Source organism: Giraffa tippelskirchi, chromosome 10 (assembly GCF_054371585.1).
Source record: "Giraffa tippelskirchi isolate mGirTip1 chromosome 10, T2T-mGirTip1v1.2.pri, whole genome shotgun sequence".
NCBI lineage: Eukaryota > Metazoa > Chordata > Mammalia > Artiodactyla > Giraffidae > Giraffa > Giraffa tippelskirchi.
In genome coordinates this window covers 30,458,995-30,478,020 of record NC_137284.1, presented here as the reverse complement: position 1 = coordinate 30,478,020, position 19,026 = coordinate 30,458,995, and the positions used below count along the sequence as shown (strand labels likewise).

Sequence of the window (19,026 nt, the reverse complement as noted above, 5' to 3'; positions counted from 1 at the left end):
TTTATAGAAATGCTTTAGATAGTCTGATGAATAGCCTTGGTGCTTGCTTGCAAGCACCATAAAGAAAGGGAACTTAGAGAGCTCCAGGCCAGCCTTCTGCCTCCTCCAGGGAAATGACAGGCACTTTTCTAGGTTTCCTAGGCCGGCCGTGTAGCTCTGCAGGGCAGGGCTGGCTTCATACCCCAGCAGAGCAGCTGGATGGGCTTGTGACCCCGGGGTGTCTCTGCTTCCTGGATTCTTAGTGACACCTTGAGTATGAAGGGGAGGTGGTGTGTCTTCTGCTGCATGGAGTCACAGTGGTGTCGCTTCCTTGACTGCTCTGTCGGCCGTGATTTGCTCAGAAGCTGCATGTTGTTCTGATCAGGACGGCGGGGAGGCCTGCCCTGGGCTCTGACAGTGGTCTGCGAAGAACTCAGGGCGTGTCGTGACCCAGAACCCGGGTTTGGATCTTGGTGCCACCGTGACAAGTGGTGCGACAATGGGCGATTCTGGACCTTGGTTTTCTAGAGATGCAAGATCAGGTTGATAATATCTACTTGGTCACTCTGTTTTGAGGTCCTCGTAATCCGTAAAATGGACATAACGATCTTCCTTAAAAAGTGGTGGGATTAAACAACATTAAGAATGTGCACCCTCCAGCACCGTGTCAGCACATGGTGCAATGTTTTAATAAAGGCAGCTGTTATTGTCTCGATAATAGTCCTAATTACGTCTGTCCCCTTCCTTTCCTCTGTTTCTTCTCTCCTGTGGGCCAGATGCTGGGGGCTTGGTGGAGACAAGAACACGATCCCTGCCTTGGAGGGAGGACCTCCTGGTGGTGTGACATCACCTGCCCTAGGGGTTCATTCCCTCTACTTTAGGCTCAAGAAGATGACTCTGGTCTAAGAGTGCAGCTCCTGTTGGAGCCCTGCAGGGGGCTTTCCTGCTCTCACAGGATATTCTGCTGTGACTCAGTGCCAACGTCATTTAGCGGAAAGGACTCCCAACGATGAGTTCGGAGACTTGGGCTCAGCATTGTCCAGGCTTTGCCCCAGTGCCCCAGTCAAGCCTCAGTCCCATCTCCCCAGTGAGTGGGGCTCAGTGTCAGTCAGAGCAACAGCCACACCCACCCCCCCAACAGCCGCCAACCAGAGCAAAAACTCAAGTTCTCCACTTCTTCGAGAATTTCACTCTCTCAGTGAGAGCCTTAATATATACTGCAAATGATGATGGTGATGATACCAACATAGACGGCTACCCTCTGTCAATTTGAGCAAATGCCAAGCAGCACGATAAGCTCATAAAATATATTCTTTCCTTTCATCTTCACAAGAGCTCTTTGGAGCTAGCCATTATTATCACCATTTTATAGAGGAGGACCCCGAGACTCAAAAGAGTTGAGTAACAGGAATGAAGTCACATAACTGTAAACACAAGAACCAGAAGTGGAACCCAGAGCTGTGTGGCTATGAAGGCTATGGTCATAACCACTGTGTTTCATGCCTTCCATTTTCTTGTGTCTGGAAGCAGCACAGCAGGGCAGGGAGAGGTTGGATTACTGGGCTGAGGTCCGTCCAAGGGGTGTTGGAGGTGGCCAACCCCTAGACTAGTCATGCACGAAAGAGGTCTTGGTAGAGCCCGTCGGGTGAAGGGTGCCCAGAGAAGACAGCTTTCTAATTCCATTACTGCAATAATAACTGTTTACTCCATTCTGTACAAATTAGATTCCAGCCCCGGTTCCCCTACAACTTGCCGTGTCAACAGTTTTCAGTGCCCTCCAGTTAAATTGACCTTTCTTCTCTGAGCTGACAGTGGGTGTGCCCACCCCACCCTTCTCTAGCACCCATCCCCTCCTCAACTTGTTTTACAGAAATATAGAGTGGCTGCCAGCAAATCCTTGCTGAAAGGCCTCCTTTCCCCACAGCATTGCGTGGTGCAGAAAAATGATTAAGTGTGCCACAGTCCATTCTCCAGAAAACACTTAATTTGGGGGTGAGAGACAGTAACCCTGATTGTGGCAGTCAGGTTTATCCAGAGATGGGAAGAAAGGCAATATATTTACTTGATTTAAAATTAGCCCCATGTAGTCACCAGTAGGATCCTGTCAGGCTGCTTTATAGTGATTCTGCTTTTAAAAACTGTTTTATCCATTGGGCAAATATCTCTAGCTACTTTGCCCAAAGGCTGGCAGCTGATGGGAGCAGGGTAGTGAGACAGCCCTCAACTCAAAGGAATTTGCAGTTGGCATTTTTGCAGTTGGCATGGGAGGGAAATTAAGGGCCATGTATGGAGAGAAGGAAAGGTGATGGGCAGAGTTGGCTTAAACAGGTCTTTCAAGGGATCTCGAATTTAGGAAAATCAGAGCAAAATGACAGCGATGATGACAGCTGCCATTTGTTTTGTTCCTACTATGTGCCAGGCACAGTTCTAAACAAATTACTTACGTTATTCCATTTAATCCTTTAATGTAATATTGCTATCTGTTTTACAGATAGAGAAACTGAAACTCAAAAGGGCAAAGTTATTTATCCAGAATCAGGACCCTAGTAAATGATATAGCTCTGAAGGCTCCGGATAGACCCACACTTGAGGACTGATTCTGCCGAAGTCACTTACTTGATTTTGCATGGTTTTGACCGTGGAGGTCAGCCATGCCTATGGCAGTCAGGGTGTAAGTATCTTGGGAGGTGTCTTTGGGCAGATCATGTAGCCTCTATGAGCCTCCCCTTTCTTCATTTGTGAAATGGGAATACTGATCACTTTCTCAAGGTTTATGTAAGGACTGAACGAAATAACTTATGGAATTCCCCTTGCCTAAATGTCTGACCTGTGGCGTACTCAAAACCAGAATTTCCCCGCTCTGCTCTATCATCGTTTTTGTACCTCTTGCTCCTCCTGAGACTGGGTTGTGGAACTTCCTTTTTAATGTAAACAGCATGGAAATGAGTTTGGAAATCAGTGCAGAAAATTTGTCACTCGTCCTACACTGATTCAAAGCCTGATGTCATTTTTTTTACATATGTCTTTCTAGAATTTTTTTTTTTTTAAACATACTATGCATGCAAAAACATGCAATTTTGTGTCCTACCTTTCTTCCCCCTTAAAATTACATGATAAGCATTTGCCCTCATTGCTCATTGTCAGTTCAGTTCAGTCTCTCAGTCATGTCTGACTCTTCGCAGTCCTGTGGACTGCAGCACGCCAGGCTTCCCTGTCCATCTCCAACTCCTGGAGCCTACTCAAACTCATGTTCATGGCATCGGTGATGTCATCCAACCATCTCATCCTCTGTCATCCCCTTCTCCTCTGGCCTTCAATCTTTCCCAGCATCAGGGTCTTTTCCAGTGAGTCAGCTCTTCACATTAGGTGGCCAAAGTATTGGAGTTTCAGCTTCAGCATCAGTCCTTCCAATGGATATTCAGGACTGATTTACTTTAGAATTGACTGGTTGGATCTTCTTGCAGTCCAAGGGACTCTCAAGAGTCTTCTCCAACACCACAGTTCAAAAGCATCAATTCTTCGGCACTCAGCTTTCTTTACTGTCCAACTCTCACATCCATACATGACTACTGGAAAAACCATAGCTTTGACTAGATGGACCTTTGTTGGTAAAGTAATATCTCTGCTTTTTAATATGCTGTCTAGGTTAGTCATAGCTTTTCTTCCAAGGAGTAAGTGTCTTTTAATTTCATGGCTGCAGTCACCATCTGCAGTGATTTTAGAGCCCCCCAAAATAAAGTCTGTCACTGTTTCCCTTGTTTCCCCATCTATTTGCCATGAAGTGATGGGACCAGATGCCATGATCTTAGTTTTCTGAAAGTTGAGTTTTATGCCAACTTTTTCACTCTCCTCTTTCACTTTCATCAAGGGGCTCTTTAGTTCTTCTTCGCTTTTTGCCATAAGGGTGGTGTCATCTGCATATCTGAGGTTATTGATATTTCTCCTGGCAATCTTGATTCCAGCTTGTACTTCATCCAACCCAGCATTTCTCTTGATGTACTCTGCATAGAAGTTAAATAAGCAAGGAGACAATATATAGCCTTGACTTACTCCTTTTCTGATTTGCAACCAGTCTATTGTTCCATGTCCAGTTCTAACTGTTGCTTCTTGACCAGCATACAGATTTCTCAGGAGGCAGGTCAGGTGGTCAGGTATTCGCATCTCTTGAAGAATTTTCCAGTTTGTTGTGATCCAATCAAAGGCTTTGGCATAGTCAATAAAGCAAAAATAGATGTTTTTCTGGAGCTCTCTTGCTTTTTCGATGATCCAGCAGATATTGGCAATTTGATCTCTGGTTCCTCTGCCTTTTCTAAATCCAGCTTGAACATCTGGAAATTCACAGTTCATGTTCATGAAGCCTGGCTTAGAGAATTGTGAGCATTACTTTGCTAGTGTGTGAGATGAGTGTAATTGTTCAGTAGTTTGAGCATTCTTTGGCATTGCCTTTCTTTGGGATTGAAATGAAAACTGACTTTTTCTAGTCCTGTGGCCACTGCTGAGTTTTCCAGATTTGCTGGCATATTGAGGGCAGCACTTTCACAGCATCATCTTTTAGAGGCATCAGTTATTTTTCATAATGATTAGCTTACATTCCATCCAGTACCTGTATCATAATTTAGCTCAGTCATTCTCCTGTTTTAAGACATCTAGGTTGCTTCTGATTTTCTTAATAACACAGTGCAGTATACATCTCTGTGTATATGACTCCTAAACTTGAAACCTTTGAATATTGTGGCTTTGGTGCAAAACCAGGAGTAGAACTTGGGGAATGAAACACTGTCATTTTGTGGTTGTTACTGTTTTGCCTTTTTGTTTTGTCCTTTCCACCTTACAGGACCATAAATAAGAGAACTCCAATGAGTTATATTTTACAGAAATGATGCTATTTAAAAACAAACAGCAAGCAAATGAGCACTAACATAAAACAGAAAAGTAGGTAGCCATGCAGCTTGGTTGGGTCCTGCTGCCTTTTGAAGCCAAAAAAATGCCAGTTTCTTGATTAGAGTTTCATCTCTAATCACTACCTGGAGCTGCTAATTCACAAATGCAAGTGGCTTCGTGCTTTTGATTTGGGGAAGGGAAGCGTCATGTGACAGTAGAACCTCTCCTGTGTTTACATCGGTGACTCCTGCAAAATAACTTGGTTAATTGCCTCCTGATGGCTGGGTGCTGGGGGTTGGGGGGACTGTCAACATCTGAACATCTATTGAGCGTTTTTCTTAAAAATGTCAAGATGGAGCTTGCACTTTCCCAGCCTTCTCTCATGTCTTGCTGGGCAGGAAAAGGCGACTGGAAAATGTCAGCCCTGGGATCAGAGGGACCAGAACCGAGGGAATAAGAAAATTCTCCCACCCTAGCTCCTGGCTTTTAGAAATCATTAACATTTCAACATGGGTGATCCTGTGAACTCACTACCTTTCCACAGCCTTTTCCTGAACTCTTTAACATCTTTTCACCTTTTTATTTAATTATAAACTAGCTTAAACGGAACACCAGTATCACGTTCCTTATTTAGATCACTTTCCATGCACTGGGAGAGTTTTGTACAAACAGTTATATAAATACCACAGGGTATAATTTAGATAATCCTGTGATGTACACTGATGGTTACCATTAATTCCTCTGGAAAAGGGGATTACAATGATTATAATTTATACTGTTTCGGTGGCCTGCTCTAAAAGCAGACTGAAGAGGACCGTGTATACTTCTGAGCCTTTTGGGATACTTGGTAGTGACTTCCAAGTCCTCCGGATAGCATGCACTGACTGCTGTTCACAGTTTTAAATGAGGGCTGCTGTGGGGTAAGAAATATTATCACCATGGGGACCACCACAGATTCATTTCAGCCTTTATTTGCTGGTAACTTTATATTACCCATTTTAATCTTCTATTTAAAGTAAACTATGTAAAAGAGGAGTCTTGGCTGGGGAACACAGACTCCTGAGTTTGAAATTTTACCTCAAACTTATACCAGCTCTGTGGTGTTAGGTAACTTACTCTGAAGTATATCAAAAATATATCCCCATAGCTCAGTTTCTATTCACTTCTGATCTCTGGTGGTCCCAGCCTACAGTGGCTTAAAGCAGGGCTTGGGATCCTGGCCAGAGATTGAGGTCACGTCACATTAGTGAGAGCGCCGAATCCTAGCCACTAGACCTGTGACAAGGCCCTGGCCCTTCAGCTTTGCAGAAAACGAACTCCCACAAAGATGGAAAGTAGTGAAACAAGTATTTACTAGGAGGAAAAGAGAGTACAGTCTGTGCGGATAGACACGTACTGAGAGAGAGTCACTCCCTGGTGGTGGTTTGAATCACTTTTATGGGACACATCTTCCTAGTTTCTTTTGGCCTGTCATTTTGCTTTGCCTGGCTCTGAGTCTGTATTTGATATATCTCAGGATCCTCTCCTGTGTGCATGCTCATCTCTTAACCAAGATGGACGCTAGCAAAGAGACTTATGGGTAGTTGACATCACTTACTATGAGGTAACACCCCCTCTCTTTTGACCTTCAAGGAGCCTTTCTGCGCATGTGTAGTTGGGACAGTCTCCTTGATCTCGAGAATGAGGAACATGTGGTTTTTATCTCTTATCTGGGCAGGGCCCAGCCTCCTCCATCATCCTGCTTTTATGGAGTTTCTGCTATTAGGAAGTTTCTGTCCACAGGAGAGAAACTGTGCAGCCTGGAGGCCTTCCGTCTCCTGGCTCAGTTCCATTGTACCTATGTGCCAGTGGTTTTTCAATCCATCTTTCCATGAGGATTACACTGATTACTACAAAGTAAGAATTTGGCATGAAGTATGCAGTCCAGTTGGGCTTCCCAGGTGGCACTAGTGGTAAAGAACCTGCCTGCCAATGCAGGAGACATAAGAGACCTGGGTTTGATCCCTGGGTCGGGAAGATCCCCTGGAGGAGGAAATGGCAACCCACTCCTCCAGTATCCTTGTCTGGAGAATCCCCATGGTCAGAGGAACCTGGCGGGCTACAGTCCATAGGGTTGCAAAGCGTTGGACATGACTGAAGTGACTTAGCATACATGCATGTATGCACTCCAATTTATACCAGGTTTTTAGTTACTGTTGTTATTTTTATTACTATCAAGGACAAAGAAAAATGGCTGCTTGAGCTTATGTTTTCTTTGGACGGTCTCTGACCAAGTAAGCTTTGTGTGCTTTGGGAAGAGCAGAACAGAGCAAACCATTTTCCTTCCCTCTCTCTTTCCATTGGGTGTAAAATTGACCACCCATCAAACAGTATAGTAGAAGAACTGGGAGGCCCCTAGCATGACTTATATTTAAGACTGGACCGCAGGTTAAAGGTCCCTTTCATTCCGGCGCTAAGATGACATTACTGGTGGAACTTCGCATCTCTGGCTCTGTATCCGACTCCTCTCTCTACATCTTACCTTCTAGCTGGCCATTTCTCAGCCCAGTTTTGGTGGCCTCGTACTCACTTGCCTACCCACCAGCTTCCAGAATTATTTCTGGAGGACTGTGTCTCCTGAGAGTCCAGTTATAGCTGGATCCAGACCTGGCTTTCCCTTCTGGTTTCCAGGAGCACATCTTCTGCAGATGACCAAGATACCCACCAGCCTCACAGCTGTGGGGGCCTCTATTTATGATCACCAGGTAGGGGGTAGGGGACAAGGCTGAGAAGAAGGGGTGCCTACAGGCTCCTCTAGGGTTCTGGCCAACAGCCTCCCCCGTCCAGTGGTGGACTGCTGTGCCCTAATTAACTGCCCTGAAATGTCAGATCTTGTGATCATTTTCACCTGGAATACTTTTTTCACTGGCTTTTCTTCCCCCTCCACCTACTTTTTATTTTAAAGCAAGAACTTGCTTTTGCATCTTATTAAAATAAGAGGTAGCTTTGACAATAAAAATGTTTCTCTTCACAAAGCTGTGAGAGTCTATTCATCGTGGGATTAGTTAATTCTCCTGACCTTTTAGCAAGACAGCTCTTTTGCACACTTAGATGAGATAATTGATTCTAACAGGGAACGAAGGCCTGCTTGTTTAACTGCGTATATCTGAGTTGTCCCCAGTTCAGGCAATTTCTCCATTACCTTTGGAGTTGCCAATAAATAGATTGAAACAGTAAGAAGGTAAGCAGAAATGTGAGTCCTGGAAGTAGCAACATAGTCACTTCTAACAGGCACGTGAATTTTATTATTATTGAAAATTACACAGGAACAGTAAGGAGCAGTCTGAAGCACTTCATTGAGTGCTTGGTACCTAAACAGTGCTCTATAAATGTGAGCTACTGTTTTATCAGTATCATCAACAGTATGAATATAATGGTTATAAAATATAGCAATCACACATGGGTACAGTTTATAATATGCTTTGCCAAGTGAAATTGTTAGTCATTCAGTCGTGTCTGATTCTTTGCGACCCTGCCAGGCTCCTCCATCCTTGGGATTTTCCAGGCAAAAATACTGGAGTGGGTTGCCGTTTCCTTTTCTAGGAGATCTTCCCGACCCAGGGACTAAACCTGGATCTCCTGCATTGCAGGCAGATTCTTTACCCTCTGAGCCACCAGGGAGCCCATATTACCACATAGAAAGAAGAAAGTGAAAGTGAAGTTGTGTCTGACTCTTTGCGACCACAAGGACTGTAGCCTACCAGGCTCCTTCATCCGTGGGATTTTCCAGGCAAGAATACTGGAGTGGATTGCCATTTCCTTCTCCAGGGGATCTTCTCAACCTGGGGATCGAACCCAGGTCTCCCGCATTGCAGGCAGACCCTTTACCGTCTGAGCCACCAGGGAAGCCCTATATTGCCACATATGATGTAATAATTCTTTGAAATATTTTTACCCTCACTTCTCAGGTGAGAATACTGTAGCTAGGAAGTGGCAGTTAGGATTCAAAGCCAGTTTTCTTGCCCTTGGTCCAGCACACTTTCCTAGCATCATAGTAACCAAAGAGAAAGCAGAGGGTCAGATCGCATCTCTGATAGCAGTGCACACGGTCCTAGTTAAGCGAAACTTGTGTGTGTCCTCGGTGGGTTTTGTTTGTACCAGGAGTTGGAAGGTTGTGCTGTGCTCCACTCTTCTCTACAGGTTTTTGCATCTTGAAGATAGTCACACAGCCCCTCAAGACCACCATCAATGACCATTCCACACAGTGGGGCCAAATAACACAACTTTCTGTCTACCTCACAGGATCCTCTGTTGCTGCCTTAAAAAGACATGTAAAAGGCTTCAAGTCAGCATGATGTGTAAAGGAGGGTGTCTTTATAATGCCCACCCACCTTGTTGGATAAAGCTAGTGAGAGGCAGAATGGCAGAGTGGGGAGAGCCTGACTTTTCTAGCCAGAAAGGGAGATGGTTTGTGATTTCAGGATTCAAAAACAGTTTTGAATTCTAGGCTAGACTCTGCCACTTGTTAGCCATTTAACCTCCCATGTAAATTGAAGTCCTTGTGTCTTAGTGTCTTTTCATCCACAAAATGGGATTATCACCTTCTAGGACTGTTGTGAGAATTATAGGAAATACTGTATTTACTGCTCTTAGCACAATGCCTGGCACATGGAAAACACTTAAGAAGTCATAGTTTCATAATTATCATAATTTTAATTAACCTTCTGAGTTAATTAAATATGCACATTGGGTCTAGTAGAGTTGGGTGAGGATTAGAGGTAATGTATGCAAATTACCCAGGACACTGCCTAACAAGCCTTTGGTCCTCTGTAAAAACAATTACAGTGGGCCTTCATATCTCTTGTCGATTGGTTCTTTGCTGTATTCCTCTGGCCTTCTTACTGGATCAGCCACCGCCACCTCTGGGCCTTCGAGTCCTTCTGAATGTTCTTTGTTGCTTGTCCATCTCCTCTACCTCTGAACTCTTGGAAGCAGGTACTATCTGATTTGGTTCTGGCTCTCAGTGTCAGCCACGGGTCCTGGCTTTTAGAAAATGTTCGTCAACTGAGCAAAGGAGTGATGTGGTACACAGGATGCTGTGGAGTCAGGGACTGGAGTACTTAACTCTGTATGTAGGGAATCAGAGAAGGCCTCCCAGAAGGGGTAAGTATGAACTGTTGATAAGGCTCAAGTTTTAGATCCTGAATGGGATTTAAGTAGATGTTTTGTACTAGCTCACAAACCTTTTTGGAAACATGCTGTCTAGAGCATTGTATATCTCAAGACACAGTGTCCATTCTTTGGTGTCTACTGATCTCTTCTAGACTGCTGCAGAAGACTCTTTAGCAGTTGCTACATTGCAAAGATATTTTTAAAACAGAAATGCATGCACGTGAATCAAAATCACAGAATTGCCCAAAATCACAAAAATGCAGAAAATCAAAATGTACAACAGATTTGCGATGAAATGTAAAATGTAAATCTGTCCCCTTTCCCAGGCCTTTAGCATCTCTTCCTTTAGAGGGTGCGCCCACTGTTACCAGTGTCTTTCATATCCTTTCAGACTCTATATACAGAATCTTTTTCTTAACCCAAAGGTAGTATATCAAAGGCCTTCGGGCTGCAGTATCTGTGGCATATAGACTTAGTTGCTCCAAGGCATGTGGAATCTTCCTAGATCAGGATCAAACCCGTGTCCCCTGCATTGGAAGGTAGAGTCACATCCACTGTACCACCAGGGAAGTCCCTCCATTTGTATTTTCGTCTTGAGCATGTGCTAAATCACTTCAGTTGTGTCCAGCTCTGTGCATCCCTATGGCCTGTAGCCTGCCAGTCTCCTCTGTCCATGAGATTCTCCAGGCAGGAATACTGGAGGTGTATTATTCTTCTGCATGTTACCATTTTCCTTCCTGAAAAATGTATAAACAAGTTTCTCATTCTTTTTTATGGTTGCACAGTTTATTGTATGGGCTTCCCCAGTGGCTCAGCAGGTAAAGAATCCGCCTGCAATGCAGCAGACACAGGAGATGCGGGTTCCATCCCTGGGTGGGAAGATACCCTGGAGGAAGAAATGGCAACTCACTCCAGTATTCTTACCTGGGAAGTCCCATGGGCAGAGGAGTCTGGCAGAATATAGTCCATGGGGTTGCAAAGAGTCAGACACAACTCGGCGACTAAGCACACACATAGTGTATTGGATAAATATAACTTATCTGGCTCCTTATTTGTGGACTGGTTTCCAATGTTTTCAGCTTCCCTGGTGGCTCAGACAGTAAAGCGTCTGCCGACAATGCGGGAGACCCGGGTGAATCCCTGGGTCGGGAAGATCTCCTGGAGAAGGAAATGGTAACCCACTTCAGTGTTCTTGCCTGGAAAATCCCATGGACGGAGGAACCTGGTAGGCTTCAGTCCATGGGGTCGCAAAGAGTCAGACACAACTGAGTGACTTCACCCACTCCAGTGTTCTGGCCTGGAGAATTCCATGGACTGTATAGTCCATGGGGGTCGCAAGGAGTCGGACATGACTGAGCGACTTTCACTTTCCAATGTTTTGCTATCACAAGCAATGCTGTAGTGAATAACCTTGTATGCACCTCATTTTGTGTGTATGTGAGCATATCTGGGGGAGAATTGGAATCTCTGAGTTCCAGAGTAAAGGGTATGGGTATTTTTCTTTACAGCTTTTGTCAAATTGCCCTCTGTAAGGTCTGTACCAGCTTATGCTCACACCAAACCAAATGAGTATGAGAGTGCTTGTTTCCTGTTCTCTTCCAATACTGCGTATTTTCAGCCTTCTAAAAAATTTTTGCTAAACCATATGTGAAAAACAGTATTTCAAAGTTTAACTTCCATTTCTTCTACCCTGAGTAGTGTGTAGAGTCTTTTCATACAACCGAGAGCCAAGTGGATTTCTTATTCTGTAAACTGTCTGTCCATCTCCTATGCCTATTCTCCTACTGGGTCTTTGGGCTTTGCTTATTATTTGTAAGTGTTATTTTTGTATTAAGGAAATTAAGCCTTGGTGATACAAGTTGCCGTTTTCCCCTATAGATTGTTATTTTTAACCTTTTGAAGCAAAAGGCCTAGACCTCCTGAAAGTCCCTCCATCCCGCCCCTCTCCCTGCGCCCCTAGACTGTGAGCCCTTGAGGGCAGGGTCCACGCCTGGGTCAGCCCTATGGCCCAGTCCCCCTCCATAGCGCCCAGAGCCCTCTCCAGGGGCTCTGTGTGGAACTGAACTGAATTCCCGTGTTCCCCACCCCCCACCTGCCCTCCCCTATGGCTTGGGAGTCCCGTTTCCGCCTCCAGCAGAAAAAGATGACTTTTCTCATTGCTCACCACAGCCATGCACCTGTTTGGCCTAAACTGGCACCTGCAGCCGATGGAGGGGCAGATGTATGAGATCACGGAGGACACAGCCAGCAGTTGGCCTGTGCCGACGGACGTCTCCCTGTATCCCTCAGGGGGCACTGGGTTAGAGATCCCTGACAGGAAAGGCAAAGGAGCCACAGAAGGTAGGGTTGCTGTGTTGTTCGTGTCGTGAGTCCTCTGTGTCTGCCTTTGAGCCGAGGAGACCGCCATCCTGCGCGCCATGTGCCTGACTCACAGCTCCATGCCCCGGTGCTTCCTCCATCCCCCCGCGCTCCACGCCGCTGCCGGGCCACCTGTGTCTTCATCGCAGTTCCGTGTCACTGTGAGCTCATCGCGGGGCTTGGGCAGGGCTCATGGTGCTCAGCGGCATCTCATCCCATACCTCGAGGGAAGCATCGTGGGCTTTCACCCTGCTGGGCGGCCGTCTTTGATGGTGTGGGATCATGATACGCCTTCCGGGGCAGCCTCGTGGCATGAATGGGAGTCTCTTGGAGTGGGGTGTGGCAAGGTGGGTAGAGGGTGTGGTGTACATGAAATACCCTTGGACCTTGTGGTTTAAGGGAAACACCAGTCCCACTGTTCTAGCATTTTCCTACCGTGTGGCCTTGAGCAAGTCACTAAATTTTCCTGAGCTCCTTTCCTCATCCGCAGAAGCAGTAATCATCAGGGTTTGTACAGTATGTTTGTTCAAAGCTTTTTGTGAAGAACGTTTCATGTTTAATCCTCACAGAGATCGTGTGAAGTAAGTATAATTGTTTACAGCCATTTTAGATGCAAAAACTAGGGATCACATAGATTAAGTGACTTGGCCAGAGTCACACCACCAGTAAATATTGGAATTTTTGGGAGATGAGCCCAGGTCTCTGTGACCACAGGGTTCTTGCCGTCTCCATAAGTTGCCCTACCCGACTTACCTCATGGTTATAAGACCCTAAAGGGGATGTGAATAAGAAACCCCATTGTACAATGAGATGCAGATGTTTCTGTATTAATGATGGAAGTGGTGGTGACATTTGGGGTTTGGCATTCTTGAATGGGACATCCGTAGAGCCATTTTCTGAATTTCATAGGGGTCTTTCTAACATGCCATCAACATAGTGATAAATTCTGTCACTATCAGCCAGGAGTGGCAGGCCCACAAGAACTGGTACCAGTGAGGAGGTCTGAGCTCATGGGCCAGGCTGGTTGTCATTCTAGGAAGTGTGACCATCCCTTCTCATGTGATCTACTTTTTTTTTTTTTTTTCTGGTGTTACCCCAGTCAGCAAAGTGGTCACAGCTGCCCTCAGTCTTCACTGCCTTTCCTCTTATCTCAGTTAACTTTTGGTCATGGCTTCTGAGCTTCCCTGTCCTTTTAAGAGTTTGTCTTCTAGTAATCAGTTTGATTAACAGGGTTGCATATGGCTAGTCAGAGCAGTTATTCATGACCTCTGAATGGTCTTGAAGTCCAAAATCAACTCTTGACCAATGACCATCTTTAAGGAAACTGAGGGCATTTCCACAGAGCCAAATCAGAACCTCTGCCTGCTATTTCGATCGGCAAAGCCAGTCTTCTCATTTATAAAGACTTTAAGACTTAAGACATTGAATAACTTACACTTGCTTTGCACCTTAATAGGACATGGAGGGAGCATGGATGGGGTCATGGGAAGAACTCTGGGTTAGGAGTCTAGAACCCTGAGTTCAAGTTCAGCTGCTGCCACTCGTGATGCCCTTAAGCAAATCCCTTGAAAGGCTTTCTCGGCTTCATATTCCTCCTCATTAAAAGGAGGTGATTGAGCTATATTATCTCTAAGGTCCATTCTAATTCACAAGCTCTACATGTGAAATTAGTAATAGAATCATCACATGATTAACCAGATTCTTCTTTAGAAGTTGTTTCAGGTTGGCCCTGTCCATGGTCCTGCCTGTTGCCTTGTGATTCCCATGTCAGCCTACAGTGTCAGATGCCATAAGTGGATACCATAAATGATGACTGTCTTTAGATTAATATCAACAAATGCAGACTTAAGATATGTGTAACCCTCAAAGATCTCATTTAGGAAAATGTGAATTTTCTGTATGATCTCTATCAAACTTTCTTTAAACAGGACCTGGGTCTATCTAAAATCTCCCAGTCTAATGAAATTAGTTTGCGGATTGTTTAGATTTTGCTTTGTTTTTCCTAAGGAGCAGGAGGTGCAGATAAGAGATAAAATTGCACCAGTTTATTGGTTTACTCTCATTGGAATATTTTTGCTTAAAGGGATTATCTGTCATTACTAATGCAATGTAAACGGGAAATCCTGTTTACAAGCCCCCAAAATACAGTGTGATGCTGTAAAGTGGTCAGCGTCAAAAGCAATTACTGTGACAAAAAGATACATCCATCTGGAGAAACAGAGGACAAAGCTTCCCAGAGTTTATGTGAGACCACAGGGTTCTTAATTTCTTTTGCCTTCATCAAAGCAGTGTCTACTCAGTTTATGTTTTTAACTGTGATGTTAAAAATCTAGTTCCTTAGACATATCTCAAGGGGGAAAGCTTCTAACCCTGATGTAAGTGCACGCTTCCTGTCCCTTCTGAGGGTATCAGAGAAGAGAACTGATTTCAGAATTAAGATTAGAGACCCATTGCACAGTGATGGGGAAGCAATGTGGTAGAAAGAGGACAAATGGGCCGTAGAGCTAGACAGTCCAGGGTTTGCGTCCTGGTCCAGCCATTCATTGGCTCTGTCACTCCATTTCATTTGGCCTTAGTTTCCTCATCTGTGCAACAAGGATCACTCATACCTATCTTTCCAAAGACTGGTTATGAGGAAATATTCAACAAATGTGAGTTTCTTTTCTTCTTATTCATTTACATCCCAAGCCATTCCATGTCTCTCATTAGAAATCTCGGGATTCCAGACTAGTTAATATTTTCTCCTCAAAGATTCTGCAGAGTTTGGGGCATTCTTGAATATTTTTAAAGGGTGTATATTTTTTAATTATACAAATCAAGTATATGATGAACCCAGTATTTTAAAGGCTCATCATGTCTCTGAGAATAACATCAAACCGCAGTGTATCCTGTATTTTCAAAGTGGCTGTAACTATTTCAGAGCTGTCATGGGATGGAAACCAAATACAGCAGCTTTCCGAAGTAAAACCACAAGAACTTATGTTATGCATTAATGGAGAAAGGGGGAAAAGCATTGAATAAACAAGCATTTCTGATGGTTTAATTGGTGGGCTAGGTTAGCATTTTCTTCTTTCTGCAATGAAATCAAAATTGCCCATCAGTTTGAACCATGCAAATTGAGGCATACAGGCTCAGCTGGACTCTCAGCTTATTTTGATAACCAAATAAATTTCAAACAGTTGCTAAGGAAACTAAAGAATTCTTTGTGTGAGTTATTGCATTGAAAAGAACCAAAAAAGGTAGAGGGAGGGGGAGAATGTTGGTTGACTAGGAATTTAGACCCTATATGGATAAATCTCAGTTCAAGAAAATAAAGATTGTGAATTTGGAAAGTGCATGGGGTCTCAGTTCTTCCAGTTCTCCCTTATTTTTGACTGAGCTAGCCAATCATTTCAGCAATTTGTTGAGAAAATTCTTTTAGACACAATTGTGTATTTCCAGAGCACTGCTCTGGGAAGCCTAAATCTGTATGTCTTTGTAAAGAAAAGGACTGTTACCAGTAGAATCTGCCTTGTGAAGCCTAATCGTGCTTTTGGGGGTCCCTAATTCTGAGTTAAGCTGTTCGTACTTTGTTAAGCCTCCGGGGCACTCATTGATTGTATAGTGTCCTTAGGAATGTTTTGAGATACTGTTTCCCTTTAACTTTGGGGTCTGTGTATGGATCCTAGTTCATAAAAACTGTCAATTTTTTGCATCCCAGGATGGCAGGACGTTCTCCAGTGGGCCTTGGTATCTAGCCTGCTAGGACTGTGAATTAAAATCAGATCTTTACTCTTAAAGAGGGTTAATGTACTCTGCTCCCATTGAAAAGACCTTTGCAGAGTTTTAATTAATAATTTATCAATTTGATGTTCTGAGAAGCCATATTCTAATAAAGAGGCACCTCAAATGGCTTCATCTCTAAATGGTTTTTATTTTGCATTCTGAGCCTCAGTATATACATTTTAGTAACGTGAGGATTAAGTGTACCAATGTATGTAAAAATCCCCAGTACATAGTTGGAATTTAATGAATGATAGATACTACCATTAGTACCGCTACCTCTACCTTTATTGCTATTGCTACTACTGGTATTTGTTATTATTATTGTGTTCCAGAATGTAGGTACTGATAAAAAGAGTTATATACACAGGACTTTTCACCTCCACCTGCCTCTACCCTCTGCTCCCTCTCCCTACTCCATCACTGGTGGGTGTTGCCGTGTCGTAGAATATTTTCTATCTTGGTGCTCAGACTTAAGAATGAAGACCCTTAGGTTATAAGATCTGGAGAGAGAAAGACAGTAAGGGTTTTTAAAAGACAGGAAAGGGTGAAGGTGGTTTCACTCTGAACAGCCCTTAGCCCAGCTGGTGTCATGCCTCTTTCCCGCCAGCCACAGGTACTCAGCAGGCTCCAGGTGTCTCCTCCCAGAAACTTTCAGCTCCTCCCTAGGGTGAGTCAATGTGGGGACCACTGGGGACCAATGGGAAAGCTGATAAAGGTTAGATTCCAAGATGGGCACGGTGTTTCCCCTCTCAAGCTTTTCCATTAGACTAGGCCATGGCCCCTTCCCTACGGATCTGGACAGGGTGACTTCTGGGACAAGCCTCACTTTTGAACCTAAGCTCCAGATCCTAAGCTCCATCATAGAAACTGCATGAAAATAAGCTTAAGACTCCTAATTTCTAATTCTTTCAGCCAAGAAAGTCAGGGTCCTGGTGGGGTGCTGTGCCCTAGGCCAGAATTTACTGTTTGTATATCATGGTATACACACCAAATATAAATTTTATAATTTTTTCCCCCCATTTTGGCCAGCTTTGGTGAAATAGTTGAGTGCTAGAAAAGACTGTTCCCTTTTTGCCATTCCTCTGGGGTAAGAGCCAATTTATGTATGCCTCTTGGGCCTGCAGACCTCTGGAGAGTCTCTGGACTTGACCTCTGACCTGTGAAACTAAAAGCTTAGCTAATTCAATAGCTGTCTCCGAAAAACATGCTCACTGGAGGAGAAATGAACAGTACAGGGCTCTCCAACAGCATGCCAAAAAGTGGGAGTTGTTGTCATTATTTATTCTCTGACATAGGAATTATTTGAATGCAGACAATTCTCAAATCCCATCAGCTCTGACTCCCACCCACTCACAAAGGAAATGAGGTCTTGGAATTAGGAGTCTCCAGCTTATTTTTATGCGTTTTCTAGGAGTAAAAAGCTCAGAACTCACCCTGCTTTTGTGTCATAACTCCCTCTTAGTTCTGCTTCCCTAACAGAATTATAGGCTGAAGGGTAAACTGTTTTTCTACCTGGACTATAAAAGGATTGTGGAATTGGGAACCCCAAAGTCAGATAAGGAAGAATTTGAAAATAATTCTCTTCCGTCTTAATGCTTTGTGAATTTGGTTTCTGTCTTCGAACTTTGAACCACAGTGTCGTGGTTTGCGTGTGTCTGCATTTTCAAGGTAAAAGTCTGGGGCACATTTCTTCCATAAAGGAATTAAATGCAAGCTCTTTCCCATGCTAATGACAGAATACTAGTGGTATTTTTATTGAGAGCGTGCGTTTTAACTTTTCTGTTGGCATATTTTTAATTAAAATAACATTTAACGTTTTGAAGCTAAAAACCTGATGTTTCTGCCTAGGATTTTATAAGGGAATGATAACATATGGAGAAGTTTAACATATAAATTGAATTTTATTATTTAAAACAGTAAAATATTTTATGACTACAACAATGCCCTGCCAAGCTCCATTTCAGCATCAAATGTGCTTTGTAAGGAATCTTACAAAGCTAGGGGGGTAAAAAAGACACTTTAATTTCTTATTCCCCAAATGCTTTTTATAAAAAGTTCCCACAAATGTGTTTTCTTTACAGATGGATTCTTGGTCTTGAAAGTGTCTCTTCCAGCATCTCTAGAAACACAACAAACCTTGAAACTAGGATACCCAGGGGGTGCTTTCTGATGACAAATAAGATGGAGCCCGTTGACTTGATTTTGGCTTGTTCGTGCCCTAAGGGTGGTCTTCTAATGCCCCTGTTCTCTCCTCCTGCCCCCTGCCTACTCCTCGGAGGGCTGATGTCTGGCAGGAAGTTAGGGTTTATATTTTTCACGTGTGAGTGTGTTTAATTACTGTGTAGAGGAAGTTTGATAAGCAGCCTTCCTTCCTGGCACTTGAGGTGCCCCCAGAAAGCTGTCACTCTCCTGATTGGTGACAGAACTGGGCGACAGATCTTATTCTCAACCAGCCCTCACTCCTGTAGCCTGCAGGGTTAGGGGCCTGGGTTGAAATCCGAGTATGTCAAAAGTTTTGTGCCTAAACTTGAAAAATCTCCCCAACCTTCAGCACAGTGATACTCATCACCCTACATCCCAGACAAAGAAGCGTTTTTCAGAAGTGTTTTCTCTGCTCAGATGTACCCTCTTCCTCATCTCCCCCATCCCTACCCCTGCTCCCAACACAAACCCTCATCCACATGTCTGAGCCCCAGAATTGGGCTCCCAAAACTCGTAAAATACCTGACTCCGCTCAGGTCATGCTTCCTGCTGCTAGGGAAACCATTCTGAGTTGGCAAATTAACAACACTTTATTCCCTCTATCTTTTCTTTTTTAGCATGCATTCTTTTACACACACGCGGGTGCACAGACGCACAGAGTTATTCTCATGTGACTGCAAGTGATTATTT

General features: G+C 44.0%; 1 protein-coding gene across 1 annotated transcript in view; it reads left to right on the top strand.

The window, feature by feature from the left end:
• Positions 1-19,026, top strand: part of TENM4 (teneurin transmembrane protein 4) — an 848,025-nt gene that overhangs the window by 616,320 nt on the left and 212,679 nt on the right. Inside the window, exon 11 of the mRNA XM_081537618.1 lies at positions 12,181-12,351. Coding sequence (XP_081393744.1) covers positions 12,181-12,351 — 171 coding nt within the window. The remainder of the gene's footprint in view (positions 1-12,180; positions 12,352-19,026) is intronic.